The 21,803-nt window shown below is 32.5% G+C and overlaps 2 protein-coding genes across 2 annotated transcripts; both read left to right on the top strand.

Moving 5' to 3' along the window:
- The first annotated feature begins 615 nt into the window (after positions 1-615).
- Positions 616-1,902, top strand: LOC127081024 (uncharacterized). Its single transcript, XM_051021314.1, has 3 exons — positions 616-746; positions 945-1,341; positions 1,456-1,902. Exons 1-3 carry the CDS (start codon positions 616-618, stop codon positions 1,900-1,902), a joined length of 975 nt encoding a protein of 324 aa, XP_050877271.1.
- A 16,080-nt stretch (positions 1,903-17,982) lies between these two features.
- Positions 17,983-20,512, top strand: LOC127085101 (60S ribosomal protein L18a). The gene is made up of 4 exons (XM_051025686.1): positions 17,983-18,136; positions 18,347-18,462; positions 18,672-18,735; positions 19,955-20,512. Exons 1-4 carry the CDS (start codon positions 18,122-18,124, stop codon positions 20,294-20,296), a joined length of 537 nt encoding a protein of 178 aa, XP_050881643.1. The 5' UTR covers positions 17,983-18,121; the 3' UTR covers positions 20,297-20,512.
- Positions 20,513-21,803: the final 1,291 nt, after the last annotated feature.

Here is a 21,803-nt window from a genome sequence, read left to right as displayed (position 1 = left end):
ACTGAGATTATTATCTCACCCCATGTTGTTGATTATTTTTCAGGTGGTTCTGAGCAGGAGAAGGGTAAGGGCAAGATAGGGTGATGTCTTGCCTACCTGATCGATGATGGTTACTCCGCTGTACATATATTTTGGGGTCAATGTTTAGTGATCTAGATCTAGTTGTTTTATTTTGGGCACTTTTGTGTACATTTTGTGCCATGTTACGTTTCTTTGGGATATGTATGTATATGTACACCATGCCGATAGGCGCTAATGTATTTCAGTACAAGTTTTACCCTATGTATAATTTGTATTCTAGACATATATTATATGTGGGTGTTACAGTTGGTATCAGAGTAGGTTGTATCCTCAACCTAGCCATGAAATATTATAAGTATTTCTTTCTGCCTCATATGTGGGTTGTCATCTCCTTGGTGTTATATTCATAGTATTGAGCCTGGTAAACTTAATCCTATTTGTATGACATTCAGGATCATGGCTGACAGACGCAAAGGTCGTGGTAGACCCATAACCCAGAATTCAGACTTTGAACCGCCAAGTGGTAGTGAAGGTTTTCAATGGCCTCAGTTTGTGCAACAGATGCAACTGCAATAGAACCAATTCATGCAACAGATGATGCAGCAGTGGAATGGTGGTTTGCATCCTCAAGGGGTTCCACAGGAAGCTGCAGGTGGTAGTTTCCGAGATTTCTTCCGCATGAATCCTCCTGAATTCCATGGTGGGTTGAATCTTGTGAAGGCTCAGTAGTGGATAACCAGTATGGAAAGGATTTTTCAGATAGTGCATTGTAGTGAAGAAAATAAGGTTGTGTTTGCTTCTCACGTGATGAAGGGTCCAGTTGTGAGATGGTGGGAGAGTGCTTCGACACTCATGACTAGTTAGGGAGTACCTAGAGATTGGGAGCATTTTAAGACTATTTTCCTGGATAAGTATTTTCCTAGTTCTTTGAGGACTCAGAAAGAGTTTGAGTTTCAGCAGCTTAGACAGGGTACTATGTCAGTAGCTGCGTATGGTGAGAAGTTCAAATACATGGCTGCTTACTCTAGGCAGGCCACATACACACCTGATGAGAGGTGGAAGATTGATCAGTTTCTTTTTTGTATGAGGGGTGAAATTTCTCATAGTGTATCTCAAAGGGAATTCACTACTTATGCGGAATTGTTAAGGCAATGTTATGTAGCTGAGAACAGTTTGAAGAAAGTTCAAGAAGAAAGGGATCAGTATAGGAGTGGACATAGAGACCAAGGGAGGCCAGGTAGCCAGTTTAGGCCTAGATCACAGGCTTTCAAAGGAAAACAGGTGCAACATGCAAGACCTAACAATCCTCCTCAATGTCAAGTATGTAGGAAGTTTCATTTTGGAAGGTGTGTTGTAAGTGGAATTAGGTGTTTTACTTGTCAAAGGAAGGGACACATGTCTATGGAGTGTCCTCAAAATAAGAATTAGATGCAGGGGAGGAGCACTGGTCGAGTTTATACTTTGGATGCAAGGAAGGCTAAGAGCAACAATGCCTTAATTGTTGGTATGTGTCTCGTCAATAATCATCCTTGTTTTGTATTGTTTAATTGCGAGGCGACACACTCTTTTATATCAATTTGGTGCATAAAGCATCTTGGCTTGCAAGCAATTCCCTTGTCTCCTCCTATGGTGGTTACTACCTCCATGGATGATGTAGTTGAGACACCGTTGATTTGTGAAAATTGTTCGCTCTCGGTGAATGGTAGAATTTTCCAGATTGATCTTATTTGTTTGCCACTTAAGAAGGTTGATGTGGTTATGGGGATGGATTGGCTTTCCGCCAATTCGGTGTTTATTGGATGTGAAGAGAAGTTGATTATCATTCCATCTAGGGAAGCTACTCCAAAGGATGTATTAACTACTTACTATCTTGGAAGGTAAGGTTGGCATGGTTAATTTCTTATTTGAGAATGAAAAGTCAGTTCTCTTGGTTCTTACCAAGGAATCTAGCGATAATCTGAGTGTTACACAAATTCCTATTGTTTGTGAATTTCCGGAAGTTTTCCCGGAGGATGTCACCTCTCTTCCTCTTGAAAGGGAAGTGAAATTCTATATTGATCGGATACTTGGGACGACTCCAATCTACGTTTCTCCATATCGCATGGCACCACTAGAGTTGAGAGAGTTGAAGAATCAATTGGAAGAGTTGTTAACCAAGCATTTCATTCGACCTAGTGTCTCACCATGGGGAGCTCCAGTGTTATTAGTAAAGAAGAAGGATGGTAGTATGTGGTTGTGTATTGATTATCGCCAGTTGAATAAAGTTACCATTAAAAACAAGTATCCTCTGCCAAGGATAAACGATTTGTTAGATCAATTAAAAGGAGCCTGCTTGTTCTCAAAGATTGATTTATGATCGGGTTATCATCAAATAAGAGTTAAGAGTTCGGATGTGCCAAAGACCGCATTTAGAACCCGATATGGCTATTTTGAGTTCCTTGTAATGTTGTTTGGTGTGACGAATGCCCCAGCTGTTTTCATGGACTATATGAATCGGATATTTCAACCTTACTTTGACCAGTTCGTGGTGATCTTTATTGATGACATTCTTATTTATTCTCGTACTCCTCAAGAGCACAGAGAACACCTAAGGATTGTCCTATAAGTACTGCAAGAGAAGCAACTTTTTGCCAAGTTAAATAAGTGTGAATTTTGGATGAACGAAGTGAAGTTCCTTAGTCATGTGATATCGCAAGGAGGAGTATCAGTGGATCCATCTAAAGTTGAAGCAGTTATTAATTGGGAAAGACCAAAGAATGCTTCCGAAGTCAGAAGTTTCTTAGGTTTGGCAGGTTACTATCGGAGGTTTATAAAGGGGTTTTCGCATATAGCATTACCAATGACTAGAGTTACCCGAAAGGAATTTCTTTCAAATGGGATTCGAAGTGTGAGAAGAGTTTTATAAGTTTGAAGTAGAAGCTAATGATTGCTCTTGTTTTAGTCATCCCTGATCCTAGTAAGCCTTATGAAGTATTTTGTGATGCCTCTAAAAGAGGATTAGGAGGGGTGTTAATGCAGAGTGGTCAGGTTGTAGCCTATGCCTTTCATCGGTTGAAGCCTCGTGAAGAGAACTATTTGACTCATGATCTTGAACTAGCTGTTGTTGTCTTTGCATTGAAAGTGTGGCGACATTACTTGTATGGGGTGCGTTTTAAGATGTTTAGTGATCACATGAGTTTGAAATACTTATTCGACCAGAAAGAGTTAAAGATGAGACAAAGAAGACTGATGGAATATTTGAAGGACTTTGATTTTGAGCTTAAGTATCATCCGGGGAAGGCAAATAAGGTTGTGGATGCCTTAAGTCGGAAAGAGATACATAAAGCTGAGTTGATAATGTTAGAATACGCATTGCTGGAAAAGTTTCGAGATCTTAATCTTTAGTTTAGTTGGACGCAGAATGGTGTGATAATGGGAAATTTTAATGTTACTTCTAACATAATGGAAGAGATATGACAAGGACAAATGATAGACGAGAAGTTGCAAGAGATGTCAACTCAACCAGGTTTCGCTCAGTCACTAGATGGGGTTATTCTATTTAATCAAATGATTTATGTTCCGAATGACGCCGAGCTGAAAAGAAAAGTTTTGGAGGAAGCTCACAAAGGGGCATTTACTATACATCCAGGTTCATCGAAGATGTATCAAAACTTGAGAAAGGACTATTGGTGGCCTGGAATGAAGAGGGATATCACAGAGTATGTGTCGAAATGCATTATATGCCAGCAGTAAAGATCGAACATCAGAAGCCAGGTGGTTTATTGCGACCTTTAGAGATTCCAATTTGGAAATGGGATAGTATTTCAATGGATTTTGCAGTAGGGTTACCTCGGACCCAAGGTGGTTATGATTCAATTTGGGTGATTGTGGATCGGTTAACTAAGTCCGCGCACTTTTTGGCCGTGAAGACTACTTACAAGGCAAGTCATCTTGCACAGTTGTTCATTTTAGAAATTGTTAAGTTGCATGGTATTCCAACTAGCATTATGTCCGATAGAGACCCAAAGTTTACTTAAAGATTTTGGAAAGCATTCCAACAAGCCATGGGATCGAGATTGTGTTTAAGTACTTCTAATCATCCTCAAATGGATGGTCAGACTTAACGGACAATACAGACACTGAAAGATATGTTAAGAGCTTATGTACTTAAAATTGGAGGGAATTGGAAGGAGCTTTTACCATTGATTGGATTCGCATATAACAATAGTTATCATGCAAGTATTGGTATGGCTCCTTATGAAGCCTTGTATGGACGGAAATGTATAACACCTCTATGTTGGGCGGAAGTTGGTGAAGGAAGGATCTTAGGACCGGAGATTATTCAAGAGACTACGGAAAAGATAAGGATGGTCCGTGATAAGATGAAGAAAGCACAAGATTGCCAAAAGAGCTATGCGAATCACAGGAGAAAACCATTAGAATTTGATGAAGGTGACCATGTATTTTTGAAGGTGACTCCGAGGTTGAGACTGAAAGGATCGTTTAAGTCACAGAAGCTAAGTCCGAGATATATAGGGTCATACCAGATTATAGAGGATTGGAGAAGTAGCCTACAGATTAGCTTTACCACCTTCTCTATCATAAATGCATGATGTTTTTCACGTATCTCAACTCCGGAAGTTCATTCCAGATTCTCTTCAGCCTATCCTTCCAAATTCAATAGAAGTAGAAGCAGATCTTACTTTCGAACCTCTACCAAGTCACATTGCAGGACGAGAAGTTAAAGTATTAAGGAATAAGGAGATTCCTCTTGTTAAGGTTCAGTGGGATGAATCATATCCAGGCGATGGTACCTAGGAACTGGAGTCAGAAATGCGAGAAGTTCACCCTCATCTCTTCCAGGTAATATTTAAATCCGAGGAAGAATTTTTATTTAAGGGGGGAGGATGTAATAACCCATATTTCCTTAAATATCCAATTCTTATTAATTGAGATCAATTGAGTTCCTATATGCTCTAAAACTTGCCAATTGGGATAAATAGAGTAAATAGTGAGTTCAGGTTGACTTAATTAATATTAATTCGGACTGGCCTTTTATTAATTGGGACATTTTGGTAACACTAATAATGGGTCAATAGCTCTGGTAGAACAAATAATACAAGTTTAGTGCCACTTGAGATATTTGTTGTTACTAGTAACCACTTCCTTACCACACATTCTCTTGGCCACTTGCTTATGATCTTTGACTCACTCGCCACCACATGTTACTACCTACCATAAGCCACTTCATTTTCTCTATGAATCAAAAAGGTTAGTGTGGAAAGAAGTAGCTCAAGGGGAAGGTAGAAGAAGAGAAAACAAGGCTAATGGAGAAGAAGAAGAAGAAGAAGAAGAAAGCTTGGAATCAACACCACCATCTCCATCATCATCATCTCATCTTCAACAAATTCTCCTCTTCCATTCTTGAGGTGTGTTCTAGTTAGAAACCCTAGATTTCTAGAAGATTAGGATTGTATAATCATAGACAAATCATGACAATCAATGCTATGTGATGAATATTTCTCTTGATGTTGTTGTTTTATGAACATGTGCTTGATATGTTCTTTATGGTTGTTGTGATAACATAATTTGTTATGGTTGTGCTAAAATGTTTAGTTTAAGACCCTAATTTTGACCCTAAGATCCCTCATGACATCATATCATTGCTCAGTGCATTGCCTCAAGGATCATAGCATGTTTGGCTCCTTAACCCTAGGGGTGGGACTTGTATGAGTGTGTTGAGACCACCAAGCATGCTTGTATTGTATATTATTTCTTTTCTTATTTTGATTACTAACCAGAAGCACAAAAATATGTCACTAACTCTTTTTATTTTGAAGCTCAAGTGATCATGTGCTCCAATGCTCCTAGGAGGCTCCTAAGCCCATTGAAATGGCCAGATAAAGATGAGGAAAAGCATGACAATGGTCCACAAAGTTCCTAATCATCATATATGTCTCCTAAGTATCTCAACTTTCCAATTTGATCAAGATAACCCAAAGGGCTTGAGGATTGTTTCCCAAGGAAACCCTAATTCAACTGTGCTTTGACTGTGCCTTGCCCATGAAGCAACCTCAACCTATGATTAAATTTAATCAAGGTAAGTTCTTTCACTCATCATTTTATGCATATATGAGCCTATGTGAGGATCCTCAATCATTTATTCATCAAGATTGGAAGTTTGGCCTTGAAAAGTTGACCAGTCAAGTCATCTGACTAAGCTGAGCACCATTGAGATATAACTTTTGATGTGTTTGTCAAATGAAGATGACCCCAAGAGAAACAATGTTCTTAATAACCATATGAACAACTTTCATGTTCATCGAAATTCCATTTGAAACTTGGAAGGTCATCATTAATTTCAAAACATTATAGGTCATTTTGACTGAAACCCTAATTTTGGGTCAACTTACCAAGGACATAACTTCCTTAATTTTTATGATTTTGAGGTGAGACCAAATGCATTGGAAATATTGAGATTTATATTTCAAATTTTGGACAAAATTTCATAACCCTAAAAGAAATACATGTGATAATACAAAACATTATAGGTCATATTGGACATAAGTCATTGAATTTGAAAAAGTACCCAACTTAAAATGTCCATAACTTTGTCATAGAAAATCAAAAGGATGCAAAATTTGAGTCTAAATTGATCATCTTGAAAATATATACAACTTTTATGTTGGAGGTTTTTCCATTTGAGGCCTGGATCATGAAAACATAGGGGTTTGAATAGGCTTACTTATGGTGAAAATTTTCAAAGGTGGCTTATACATGTTTTGTATCTAAATTTTCACAACCAGTTTTCATTAATTTCCAAATGCCAAATGAATTTTTGCCCAACATGACTTTTGTTCCTTATTTCAAGGGCTTTCCAACCATTACTCACATTACTTTTTTGGACTTACCATTGGTGAGTTTCGAAGAGATTTTCATTTAGGTGCATTTTGGCATTTCATGTTATAACTTGGTATGCAAGCTGATTCCACTTCATGTACACGTCCAATTCCATTCCAAATGAACTCAGCATGGTTTTGCACCCATCATTGGGCCTCACATACTCCTGTACAAGCCCATGCATATCCATTTTCAAATGCCATGCACACGAGGGAAGCATGATGCACAACCAAGTTCAGCTATAAATAACAGCTCCCTCTCATTCATTCATCAACCTTTTGGAGATCTAAAACGCTGCAGCATTGAAACCATAGCCATACCAAAGTAATTTTCCAAAAACAATTCTCACTTTCAAGCTTAAAATTCAACATCATTAGTTGATTTTCAAAGCTCAATTCCTTGACCTATCATCTCCACTGCATCCCAGAGTAAAGAGGAGCCAAGATCTTGAAGGTTTCGTGGCTGAAAGAGCTTCAATTCAGAGGTATACCTTCAAACTTTTTGGATCTAGAACTTGCAATTCAATGTGATATCCTTTTGTTTGTGTGGTTTTCTGAAGTCCTCGCACTTGAGGCAAGCCAATGGTGGTTCAATTTTCCATTTCGTGCACTTTCAGTTTGAACACCATGATCTTCCACCTCACATTTCTCTCAACATAGGAAGAGTGAGGAAGATCCATGGATACATTGGTGATCTCCATCACACAAGCTTCGTTTCCATGTCCTTACTTTTCATTTTTGTTAAACTTTTTTTCTCTGCAACTGGTGGCCGGAGGTTGTTGGTTCACCGGAGAAGATGGTGGTTTCCACCACCATCACCACATGTATGCCTTCATGGCCCTTGGATCACGTTTCTACATTTTAATCTTGATCATCCATTGTGTTTACTTTTTTAAATCACTTTATGGCACGCTTGACTTGGTTGTATCGTGTTCCTCATGATCTGGACCATTCAGCCTTGCCACGTCAATTAATGAATCTGATCCTGTGGCGCTGGATTTTCCATTATTTCTATTTTTCATTTTATTTTCAGCTAATTCCTTTTATTTTCAAAAATCCATAAAAAAAATTATTTGAAGTCATAAAAACACGAGACCAATGCCAAAATATTTCTTGAAAAATCTAGTTTCATATTTTGATTTTTAAATATTTTTGTGACTTCATTTAATATTTTTTGTGAATTATTTGGTTTTTAATGGTTTTAATTCATTTTAAAATACTTTCTGATATTTGAAAAATCCAAAAATATTTTCCTAACATTTATAAGTCAATGAAAAATAGTCTCATCAATTTATTATTTGATTTGAGATTTATTTGAGATTTTAATCCATTTTGTGTTATTTTTAATTGTTTTTAATTGCTTTTTGATTTCAAAAATTGATGAGAAAATTAGTCAAAGCTTGTTTGACCATGTTGAACCTATGAGAATTTAATTGGACTTGTTGAAGTTGATTTTAATTGAATTTGAGGTTTGACCTTATTTGTTTATTTTTTATTTACATTTTATTTTAATTCAAAAAATACTAAAAAATTATTGTTGACTTGTAATCTTCATTTCTTTTCTGTTTGGCATTGATTGATGATGACTTGGTTCATGTTTGATCAATTGAACTTGATACTTGTCTTCTTTTCCATTCCCTTTCATCTTCATCCCATTCTTTTCATCAATGGCCAATGAGTTAGGTTCTTATGGTTGGTCTTGACAAATGAGAGGTTTAACCTTCTTTGATCCAAACCAAACTCAACTTGATATATGATCAAGTGAGTTGTTTTGTGTCCAAGATAGGTTTCTTCTTGGTCAAGCAAATAACTTAAAGACAATACAAGGCCCTTCCCCTTTTGTTTTGGCATGACAGGTTTGTGGAGCTTGGCTTACTAGTCATGATCTTTAACTTGTGTTCTTTGCCTATATTTTTATTGACCAGCCTCAGGTAGGTGTGACTACTACATTAGTCCACTTACAATTGCTTAACATAGCGCTACATTGTCTTATGACAAGCTAACATAACTTCACGAACTACTAACTTTAATTTGAAGCATTTAATTTCTTGTCATTTACTTTTAATGTCATTTATTTCTTGCCCATTTATTCATATTGCTTTTCATTTTGCTCACTTGAGCACATATTTTATGTTTATGTCATTTTTCTTTTGCTCATTTGAGCTCATTATTGTATATAAATATATTGATATCTTGTGTTTGTTTTTGTGTTTGTTTTGTGTGAACCAAATGCAAAAACGAGAAAGGACATAAAATTAGGATTTACCTATGCTTAAAGGAGTTCAAGAGCGACTAGGCCCCATGCCTTTAGAATGCTAAACTTGTTAAAGAGCAACTTTAGGGTTACTCCGCTGTGCATATATTTTAGGATCATTGTTTAGTGATCTAGAGCTAGTTGTTTTATTTTGGGCTCTTTTGTGTACATTGTGTGCCATGTTACGTTTCTTTTGGACATGTATGTATATGTACACCGTGCCGCTAGGCGCTTATGTAATTCAGTACCAGTTTTACCCTAAGTATAATATGTATTCTAGACACATATTATTCGCGGATGTTACATTAAACCCATGAAATTTAATTGAATTGTGTGAGTGATGAAAATGTTGTTGTTAAACACATGAAATTTGATTGAATTGTATGAATGATGAAAATGTTTAGGTTAAACCCATGAAATTTTATTGAATTGTGTAAATGATTAAAATGTTATTGTTAAACCTATGAAATTTGATTGAATTGTGTGAATGATGAAAATATTGTTTTTAAACCCATGAAAATTGATTGAATTATGTAAATGATGAAAATGTTCCTATTAAATCCATGAAATTTGATTGAATTTTGTGAATGATGAAAATGTTCCTATTAAATCCATGAAAATTGATTGAATTATGGGAATGGTGAAAATGTTGCTGTAAAACCCATGAAATTTGATTGAATTGTGTGAATGATGAAAATGTTGTTGTTAAACCCATGAAATTCGATTGAATTCTGTGAATGATGAAAATGTTGTTGTTAAACCCATGAAATTTGATTGAATTTTGTGAATGATGAAAATGTTGTTGTTAAACCCATGAAATTTGATTGAATTGTGTGAATGATGAAAATGTTGTTGTTAAACCCATGTAATTTGATTGAATTGTGGGAATGATGAAAATGTTGTTGTTAACCCATGAAATTTAATTGAATTATGGGAATGATGAAAATGTTGTTGTTAAACCCATGAAACTTTATTGAATTGTGTGAATGATGAACATGTTGCTGTTAAATCCATGAAATTTGATAAAATTGTGGGATGATGAAAGTGTATGTGTTAAAACACATGAAATTTGATTGAATTATGTGAATGATGAAAATGTTGATATTAAACCCATCAAATTGGATTGAATTATATGAATGATGAAAATGTTGTTGTTAAACCCATGAAATTTGATTGAATTGGATGAATGATGAAAATGTTGTTGTTAAACCCATGAAATTTGGTTGAATTGTTTGAATCATGAAAATATTCATATTAAATCCATGATATTTAATTGAATTGTGTGAATGATAAAAATGTTGTTGTTAAACCCATGAAATTTGATTGAATTATGTGAATGACTAAAATGTTGAGGTTAAACCCATGAAATTTGATTGAATTGTGTGAATGATGAAAACGTTCATATCATGTGAATGATGAAAATGCTGAGGTTAAACCCATGAAATTTGATTGAATTATGTGAATGATAAAAATGTTGAGGTTAAACCCATGAAATTTGATTGAATTATGTGAATGATGAAAATGTTGAGGTTAAACCCATGAAAATTGATTGAATTGTATGAACAATGAAAATGTTGATGTTAAACCAATGAAATTCGATTGAATTGTGTGAATGATGAAAATGTTGTTTTTAAACCAATAAAATTTGATTGAATTATGAGAATGATGGAAATGTTACTGTTAAACCCATGAAATTCGATTGAATTATGTGAATGATGAAAATGTTGTTGTTAAACCCATGAAATTTGATTGAGTTGTGGGAATGATAAAAATGATGTATTTAAACCCATGAAATATGATTGAATTCTGTAAATGATGTAAATAATGCTCTTAAACCTATAAAATTTGATTGAATATTGGCAATAATGAAAATGATGTTGTTAAACCCATGAAATTTGATTGAATTGTGTGAATGATGAAAATGTTGTTGTTAAAGACATGAAATTTAATTGAATTGTGTGAATGATGAAAATGTTCCTATTAAATCCATGAAATTTGATTGAATTGTGTGAATGATGAAAATGTTGTTGTTAAACCCATGAAACTTGATTGAATTGTTTGAATAAGGAAAATGTTGATGTTAAAACCATGAAATTTGATTGAATCATATGAATGATGAAAATGTTGTTGTTAAAGCCATGAAATTTGATTGAGTTGTGTGAGTGATGAAAGTGTTGCTGTTAAACCCATGAAATTTGATTGAATTGTGTGAATGATGAAAATGTTGCTGTTAAACCCATGAAATTTGATTGAATTGTGGTATTGATGAAAATGTTGTTGTTAACCCCATGAATTTCGATTGAATTGTGGTTATGATGAAAATGTTGTTGTTAAACCCATGAAATTTGATTGAATTCTGTAAATGATGAAAATCTTGTTGTTAAACCCATGAAATTTGATTGAATTATGTGAATGATGAAAATGTTGCTTTTAAACCCATGAAAATTGATTGATATGTGGGAATGATGAAATTGTTGTTGTTAAACCCATGAAATTTGATTGAATTGTGTGAGTGCTGAAAATGTCGATATTAAACCCATGAAATTTTATTGAATTGTGTCAATGATGAAAATGTTGCTGTTAAATCCATGAAATTTGATAAAATTGTGCGAATGATGGAAATGTTGTTGTTAAAACCCATGAACTTTGATTGAATTGTGTGAACGATGAAAATGTTGATGTTAAACCCATGAAATTTGATTGAATTATATGAATGATGACAATGTTGATGTTAAACCCATGAAATTTGATTGAATTGTGTGAATGATGAAAATGTTGTTGTTAAACCCATGAAGTTTGATTGAGTTGTGTGAATGATGAAAATGTTCCTTATAAATCCATGAAATTTGATTGAATTGTGTGAATGATGAAAATGTTGTTGTTAAACCCATGAAATTTGATTGAATTGTGTGAATGATGAAAATGTTGAGGTTAAACCCATGAAATTTGATTGAATTATGTGAATAATGAAAATGTTGTTGTTAAACCCATGAAATTTGATTGAATTGTATGAATGATGAAAATGTTGTTTTAAAACCGTTGAAATTTGATTATAGGCAGAGTCATCATTAAAAACATCATGGGATAAGAATCCACAGCGGCCAAAACAGGACAACCCCTTACTTAACTTATCTTTCTTCGAGCTCGGGTATAGAGACTGCTCTCAAACATAAATGAAACTCTTGCAAGACGAGATAATAATGTAGAATAATAACGAGATGCAATAAATAAACAAAGTGGTGGCAAAGAATGAAAAATAAAACTAAAATAAATAAACAAACAAAACAAACAACCCTAGAATAAAGGGTAGGTTTGACTCTCTTTAGGGACTTCCCTAGCAAAGTCGCCAACTGTCGCTATTGGAAAAATTACAGAGTCACCATCTTCCTTTGTTCATTCCTAAGGAACATGGAAATAATGATAAAACTTAAAGTTAAGGATGAGACGGATTCAAGAGTCAGTTAAGCAAGGGGAAGGTGTTATGCACCCCTCACGTCCATTATACGCAATGAGAGCCTTCTCTAGTTCTAGGGTTAACGTGTTTGCTTAAGGGATGTTTGCTTAATACTTTATTTTAATTATGCATAAGAAAAAAATATTTTTTAATAGAAAAAAAGATTTAATCAAGAAGCAGAAAATATGAATGATCATAGTATCGTAGTTCGTCCAGAAAATGTTGGTGTATTTTTTGATTTTATTTATGAAAAGTTCTCAACGCATCAGGGATAGAGAAAAGTTTGATAAAAGTGTCTCAATGTACAAGGGCAAAGAACATGAACTTGAAATATGTTGAAAGTTGATTTTTGGATGATTTTTTTGATTTTTTTGATTGGTAAGGTGTGACACCAACCAATCAACTTGATTTTGCAAAAAAATGTATTCTTTATGTTGACTTAGAAAATAAAAGGTATGATTGTGTATACATAATAATAATTATTTTTTATTGTCTTTGAACATATTTGTTTTTAATGAAATAAAGAGACATTTTTTATATCCTTTTGTATTTTTAATTATATTAAATAATCTAAACTAAATAATAAAATTAAATAAATTGAAAATAAAAATAAAAATAGGTTTATTAGAGGGGTTCTAATTAGATTGAAGGGTGTGCAAAAAATAAAGTTAGGGCCCAAAAGCCCAAACCTACAAACCCTAGACAAAAATAAAAATGAAATGGAGGGAGTGATGAAGATATGAAGTTTGAAGCAAGGTTGATACCGAATTCGTGTGGCTTTATATTTGGGGCCTGATTTTTTGTGATTTTTCTACATGATTATGAAGGTAATGGTTTGTTTGTGATGAAAATAGTAATGAAGGTGGTAATGATATGAAGTTTGACACACGTGTGAGAGAGAGATTTTAGACTGGAGATGGGTTCTTTTTGAATTTTGTGTAATTAAAATAATAATAATAATAATAATAATAATAATAATAATAATTACAAATAACTAGTTATTAAAATAGAATTTTTAAAAAAGCTCAATTGTGTAAATAAAAATGGAGTAAGTGAAAAGTAAGAGAAAAGTAAGAGAAAAAGGGGAATCTCACTTTTTTATTCACCGGGGACAATCTCCTCCCCGTAGATTGGTTTCACCTCACTACCTCACTTATAAAATTGCTTGAGTTTTTTGTTTTCGGTTTGATACTTGTTACTTAGAATATCGGGTTGTTCATATTTGTCGTAATTTTTTTGCATGATGGAGGCTTTCGGGTTCAGTGTTGTTGTTCTTCAGTGTGAAGAACAATAATTTTTTTAAACTGTATTTGTGAACTGTGGAGGAAAAAAAATGTAAAAACTTGTGTTATTTATAGATGAAAATTAGGATAGGAAATTGAATGAGATTTGTCTATTTTTGAAATAATTTCATCTGATTTGATTTTCTCTATTTTTCAAAGGCCAAGTCAATGAATCTGGATAGATTCATGGCTTTTGTGAATGAATTAAATAAAAAATTAATTTTAATAAATTTTGATGATAAAAAATAATGTAATAAATGTAATAATAAAAAGACTTTGATTTTTTTATACTGATTTTCCTTGATTTTTAGACTAAAAAACATGAAAAATCAATAATATAATAATTATTAAAAATAAAATAATAAAATATTCAAAAATAAACAAATAAAAAATAAAAGCGTGCAATTTTTAATTATAAAATAATATAAATGAAGGAAAATACTTATTGAAGAGAAAAGACTCTAAAAAGTGGGGAAAGCGGGAATCAAACTCAAGACCTCTCTCTTATAGCTCTTTACACACACTCTTCTATCAATTGTGTCATTTCATTTATTCAAAATAAAATAACACTAGAAAGCATGTGAAAAGTGAGCATAATTTGGGGTACGACACATGCATTATACTCATTTATGAAGGAACTTCTCCCCCTTATCTTAATTCCTAGCGAGAAATCTGAATCTGAATTGGTTTGAATGTGTTCTCCTTTCAACCTCTAGCCTCTTACTTGTCTTCCTTTACCTTAACTTTGGTTTCTATGTATTCATCAATAAATGGTTGAGTAATAATTTATATCCATTTAAATGAAAACAATTCTCTCTCTCTCTCTCTCTCTCTCTCTCTCTCTCTCTCTCTCTCTCTCTCTCCCTCTCTCTCTTACTTTACACTTTTAGCCCAAATTCTATATTTTCCCTTTAATTAATTAAATTAAAATAAAATATTATTATTTTAATTACTACAATAATTCTTAATAATTCTAGCCCACTTCTACAAATCTCTAATTACTCATACACTCTCATCTCGAGGTCATATACCCCTATCACCCAAATTAATTCAATTATCACACATAATAGTTAAATTAAAATATAAATAAATAAATTAAAATAATAACTCAAAAACGGGTGTGTTACACACATTGTTTGCTTACCTATTTTTACCATTCTTAACTCCCATTTTTGACTTGTACTTCACTGGTGGTGGATACATGGAAGTTGTGCATGGGTATATTAGTTCCTAAACTTTTTTCTTTAACTCTTTACATTATTCTTCTAAGTCCAATTGTGTCCCACTCTCTTCTTCATTGGCTTTATGCTCTTCAATGTGTAATTTCTTTCAAAACACATGAATTGATTCTAATGGAACATGGTAACCTTGTATCTGAAGACTTGCAATTTGACACGCACAAGATAACTCATGTGTTGTCCTAATGAAGTAACTACATGCAACTTTGTCAAAACCAATTATTTTTACCCTTTCATACTCCTTTGCAATGTGTTGTATACACTGTCTTGATATGAAGTCTTGAGTAAAATGGAGTGTTATACCGATGCTCAATGTTGGTATCACTTTTTTGAAATGATTTTCTGATTGCACCTACCTTGTAACTTCAACATGGTGTTCATAACATCCCAACATCTGCACAAATCTCCTTAACTAATATTCAACATATTTTTGAGTCTCCAATGAACAAGCTCAACCCTATAAAACAATAATAAATAAAGATGTAATAAATAAATTTTTAAATATTCGCATAGTAAAATCAAACTCATAAGGATGTACCTGTTTTTTGTCATGTTCGCTAAATGAGAGACTCGATTAGTCCATGCAGCAACAAATTAATTTTTCTTTATATGGTGTCAACCATGTTTTATGCATGTAGTCAATAAATAAAGGGATATCAACACTTGTTTCCTCAAAATACTCTAAGTGTTTTTAAAACTCAGATTCATTATTTGAATACACGATCTTGTTCCATAGATCCATAATATTCTCTTGCTTATTAGTTTCGATATACTACTTGCACTTAATACTAACAAATTTTGAAATATGGAACACACACAATAGATGAAATGAAAATGGAAACACAACTTCAATGGCATTCATCAAGGAAAATTCTCAATCTGTCACCATTCCCTTGGGAGGAAATTTCTCGAATGTGAACAACTCCTTCAGCTTCTCTATTGTTTTTATCCCTTTCATATTCCAAATAGGAAAACCCAACCGAAAACGTCAACTTCGTCGATGTAACACCAACGATCTCAAGTACTGGGAGCCAATACCTGTTTGTTTTGTATGTACAGTAAAAAATTAACACCAAATAAGACATGTTCAAATAATTTCACAGACTCAATATGTATGCATAATATATCAACAATAACATCTGACTCCTCCCTATTTTTGGTCTAACACATGTATTTCTCATCATGAATTAGTTTCAATAGATGTTGCATTTTTGTGAATGGATCTCTGATGGTATACCGTATGTAGATCTTGCCTTATAAACTTGCCTTGCACTCTTCAGGTTATTAAGATCTATATCTTTTAAAGTGACCATTATGTACATCGATGTCATGTTGTACTTTTTCATTTCATTCACAAATTGTCTATCATGAGGTTTTAAACGCCTAATATGTCATGAACCACTAAATCCTTAACTAGTTTGTGATTGTGAATACCATATATAATTCTTACCTTCTAACCACTATCGCTTGACACAGATCTCAACATAAATGGACATTTAAAATTTCTACTAAAAGTGTTTTCAAAGGAATTCTTGTTCTTGTAGTTTCCTCCTATCTCACAGTCCATAATCAATTTATCTTTCCTTCTTTTGAGTCCATTTGCGGTATCAGAATGAACAATAATAACAATAATACCATGTTGTCTCCCAAGAGACTGTGCCCATGATAACACGTCAGTCTGGGAGGAAAATACATGTCAATTAAAATATATAATGAATGATTTATGTCAGAGATACCAAAAGTTGATTAAATATTTCACAAGATAAAAAAACATGCAAGTAAAACATATTGCATAAGTGGTGAAGAATTGGATAAAATCTGTAAAAAAACCATCCACCTCGTCAAACGAGAATACGGAAAGCATGCTTAATTGAGCTACCAGAATTTTCAGAGGTGGCCGAAAAATCTGGTATACTGAACTTTAAATTTTTTGAGAAATCACTCTAAATTTACAAATATCCGAGCTATTTGCATTTTACTGGATTTTGAAAAAGATCGGTAAAAAATCATATCAAATTTTTAAAAATCCGGTTAAAACACATACTAGATTTTTAAATATCGGGTAAAAGTGAGAAAGTTTGACCTTTATCAATATAGTAATGTTATTCTTACACCCATTTCCTACACCAATACTTACAATAAACACTGATCAACGTAATACGGTGAGTAGTATTTTTTTAATAAGATATACTTATAAAATAAATATTTTGAATAAAAATATTTATTTTTTAAATTAATTTCGTAAGACAAATATAAGATTTTTCATTAACCAATTTTATTATTGTATTAACTATAAAATATATATTTTAACCACGTATTTTCCTAATAACTTATTAACCAACTTTACTACTTTATTAACTAATAAAATACATAATACTATCCAAATTCTGACATTAATTTATAATTTGATTAATAAATTTAAAAATTAAAAAAACAGTAAATAGTAAAATAAAATTGATTAATATTAAACAATTTATAAACTAGTACTTACATAATATTAACAAATTTTATTTTAGTATTTTTTTTTGAAAATTTATTTATAAAATTATAAATTATTATAAGAATTTGGTTGGTATTATGTATTTTATTGGTTAATGAAATAGTAAAGTTGATTAATGATTTATAAGTAAAATATGTTGTTAACAATGTATATTTTTATTTTAATACAATAATAAAATTGATTAATTTAAAAAAAATTATATTGATATCAAAAATTAATTTTATAATTTTTATTTATTTAAATTTAAAATATTTTTAATTATATAAATACCATAAATAGTGTTTGATTTAAGTATTAAGATTTTTTTAAAACCTAAAATAGGGGGTGTCGGGTTTAACAATAAGGGTGTTAGGATAAATCCTGAAAGGCAAAATGGGTTAAAAATGAAAATTTTAACATTTTCCCTTTCAATCTAGGGTTTTACATTTTGTCTTCTTCTTACTGTGTAGACAAACTGAAAATTTTCCACTCACACCACGAAACAGTTTCTACAATGGCCATCTTCAAGGTAAATCCAACCAACATATTTTCCACCATAACCTCATCTTTTCTTTTCATTCCTCGATTGACACAACCATTTTTTTTCTTTCATGCTTCTCAATTCCAATTGATGACAATTTTTTGTTTTCAATTATTTTCTGAAAAATTATATTTTTCTGATGCATTGGAGAGTTTACTAAAGGGTATTTTGTTTTTTGTTGTTGTTGTGATGAATTAGTATCACCAGTACCAGGTTGCAGGGAGAGGTCTTCCCACTGAAACTGATGAACATCCAAAGATCTACAGGATGAAATTGTGGGCCACCAATGAGGTGCGTGCCAAATCCAAGTTCTGGTATGTCACAACCTTAATATTGTGTTTCTCTTTAAACCTAAGCAAATGTTGTGTTTTGTTTCATATATGTTGGCAAGTTTTTGCACTGAACTTTTTGGATGAGGTGAGAATGTTGGTTCTGTTGATTAATTAATAATTTGCAACTTCTTTTGGTTTCTGTCAAGGGTTACCAGTGATCACGTTTCTTGTTTGTTTTGAATTATTTGTAGGTATTTTTTGAGGAAGCTGAAAAAGGTCAAGAAAAGTAATGGGCAAGTTCTTGCCATCAATGAGGTATGCATTTCAAAATATGAAAAATGGTGTGTTTGGGCACCAACACGACAACAACACTTGTGTTTACATACAATTTATTCATTTTTTCAAATTATTACCGTTGTCGTCGGTGTCGTTATCCGTGTTTGTGTCTGTATTATAGGATAGGATTCATATGATTCTGAATCAGTTTCATTTCTACTTAGAGATTAGTTTCATTTCTACTTAGAGTTTGAAGCGTCTGTACAAAGTTTAGTTGTAGTTTTCCTTTTGCAAAAGTTACTCATATATGATAAAATAGGATAATGAATTAAATATCAATGAATGTGAGAGAACTTCATATTAACATTTTTTGTGAAAAAGATTAGAAAATCTTACCTAAGGCAGTTTTGGCCTAATAAGAACCGTAGATTATGTGTATGGTATTCTAATGAGAGATTAAGTTTAAACATCAAGAGGGGTTTATATTTAAATGACGCCTTTAGGAATGATTTACATCGAGACGTTTTGTTCTGAAAAATTCATGTAGTATATACTTAGTCAACAAACACTTTTTCTGTTGTTGTATATAAACATTGTAAATAATGATTCCATTTAGTTTTCCCAATGCTTGTTAGGAATTTGACTCGGGGAATGTTATTTATGCTTAATCATCCGTTGCATTCTCTACACATTTATGTCTTTGTTTTTCTTGTATTGAAGAATGTGGAACAAATTAGAGTACTTGGTCATCTTTTTTCTTCGGTCTTAATCATTCAATAATTCATCATGTTTTCCGTTTCTTAATACCAAGAGTGAAGTTTATACGAACTGTAGAATTTGTGATGAAAGAAGGCCTTAAGCATGAACCTTTAAGATAATTTGGTAGTGGAACAGTGTAACTGAATTTTCATATGGCCTCTGGCTCACAGCACAGACGCACACGCATTGGGAAATGTTGATAGGGTGGATCGAGAATGTTGTGTGCTACTAATATCATGAGGCACATATCATAAATTTTAGGAGTAACACTATGCAGCACCGATACTTTAGATTAAAGGTGTGTGTCTGGTGTCGAACACCGACACCTTCCACTATTCCATTTTCTCTAGTTATTACCGGTGTCAATGTGTATATGTTGTGTCCAAAGAGAGTAAGTCGATGTAGGAAAGACTATTTAAAACCAATTTCCTGGTTTTTTAGTGTTCAAATTTATAGGCTTTAATTACAGAGAATGATGTATACTTTTTACTCTTTTCAGATTTATGAAAAAAACCCTACCAAGATTAAGAACTATGGAATTTGGCTGAGATACCAGAGTCGGACAGGATATCACAACATGTACAAGGAATACCGCAACACTACACTAAATGGTGCTGTTGAATCTTTGTACAACGAAATGGCATCACGTCATAGAGTCAGGCATCCATGCATTCAGATCATCAAGACTGCTACAATCCCAGCCAACCTTTGCAAAAGGGAGAGCACTAAGCAGTTTCACAACTCTAAAATCAAGTTCCCATTGGTTTTCAAGAAGATTAGACCCCCAACCAGGAAGCTCAAGACAACATACAAGGCAACAAAACCAAACATGTTTATGTAATTCTCAGTTAATTACGTATTCTGCTTGTTGTTTTGAAGCTGAGCATAGCAAGCTTCAATACCTGCAACTAACTGTAGCCAGTTTGTATTCTTTCAAAGCTCTGAATATTGAGTTTTGGAATTTTGATGTCTTGTTTTGATTGTTATTTTATTTTGCTTATCATTTCAGGATTTGTTCAGAGTTGGTTTTGAATCAAGAGATTTCATTTTGACTGAATTATTGCTGTTTTTCATTTTTTTTTTCAATTTGAAGTTTTTTTTTGTGACTTAAAAGGGTACTGTTTATATACACAACTCATGAAACACATGAATAAGACAAGTCAAATAATAATCTATGCCAATAGAAATGAGCTAGTGTTAAATGATTAATTCAAAAGTCAAAATCTCAAATGTACGAAAAAAAAGTCCTGCAAAATGTTTTAGGACTTTTTTAAGTCTCTTTTAGATAGTAATTTTGGTTAAGTAGGGGTGGAATAGACTGAGTTTGTCTAGATCTGATCCATGCCATAATATTAGATCGGGTCAAATATTAACACCCAGACTCGTCTCTGCACCTGACTGATATAAAGTGTTCAAGAAGAGAAGACCATACAAGAATGATGTTGGTGTTGTCTCAGGACAGGAAAATTCTTCATGCCACCCCATGACACTCTAATTCGTAAGAAAAGACAATATTGTCTATGCAATATCCCTTCAAGCATTTTTCAAATTTATGATCATTTGTTTTGGTTTTTTTAAAAATGATTTTTATAGTGTTATATATTTTAGTGTAAAAAAAATTTACAAAAAAACTTTTCATAAAAACTTTAAATGAAAATTTGGTTTGAATAGTTATTCTTAAAATATTATTTTAGCTATTTCATCATTTTATCGAAACTTTTTTTGGATATCAAAATTTTAAAAAATCACTTAATTTTGAAGCTATTTCAAATAGCTTTTCATAAAAATCATTTTTAAGATACAACTTTTTGAAAAAATTGTGATTTTGACTATGTTTTGATCTTCAATAATCTATATTTATGTTATAGAATGAACAATTCAATCTTTTAATTTATAAAAAACAAATTTAGAAAAACTTGTAATATTTTGAAAAATATTTTTGTAGAATCCATTTTAAAAAATACAAAGAAAAAATCCATTTTTTTAAAGCTAAAACAAGCATGCCCTTATAGGATTCAAGTGGATTTTTAAAAATTCTAAGGCGATATAGGAAATTTAGAAACAACTACCGGAAATTTTAAAACAGTATGCTTTTTTACCATAAAAGTAAAAAATTCCAGAATTTTGTATCGAAATTTCCAAAATTTCATGTATTAAATCTTTCAATTTCATCGAAAATTTCAAAAAATTTGGTACAAAATACCATTTAACTTTCAAAAAATTTCTGAATTTTCGGTAGTTATAAACGTTTGGTTTTTTTATCGGAAATTTTTAAATTTTCGGTATGGATACGAAATTTGTTTTTTTATCAGAAATTATGAATTTTCGGTAGTTTAATTCTTTTTTAA

This window comes from Lathyrus oleraceus, chromosome 5, assembly GCF_024323335.1.
Source record: "Lathyrus oleraceus cultivar Zhongwan6 chromosome 5, CAAS_Psat_ZW6_1.0, whole genome shotgun sequence".
NCBI lineage: Eukaryota > Viridiplantae > Streptophyta > Magnoliopsida > Fabales > Fabaceae > Lathyrus > Lathyrus oleraceus.
Note: the sequence above shows the minus strand (reverse complement) of the source record. Positions and strands in the feature narration are given on the sequence as shown.

What these genes read in the sequence shown, in the direction of transcription:
- LOC127085101 (XM_051025686.1), top strand. An exon ending in CGTGCCAAATCCAAGTTCTG is followed by an intron (nt 18,463 to 18,671) that starts GTATGTCACAAC and finishes AATTATTTGTAG; the next exon opens with GTATTTTTTGAGGAAGCTGA. An exon ending in AAGTTCTTGCCATCAATGAG is followed by an intron (nt 18,736 to 19,954) that starts GTATGCATTTCA and finishes TACTCTTTTCAG; the next exon opens with ATTTATGAAAAAAACCCTAC.
- LOC127081024 (XM_051021314.1), top strand. Translation starts at nt 616, where the DNA reads ATGATGCAGCAGTGGAATGGTGGTTTGCATCCTCAAGGGGTTCCACAG. An exon ending in TTGAATCTTGTGAAGGCTCA is followed by an intron (nt 747 to 944) that starts GTAGTGGATAAC and finishes GTATTTTCCTAG; the next exon opens with TTCTTTGAGGACTCAGAAAG. An exon ending in ACAATCCTCCTCAATGTCAA is followed by an intron (nt 1,342 to 1,455) that starts GTATGTAGGAAG and finishes AATTAGATGCAG; the next exon opens with GGGAGGAGCACTGGTCGAGT.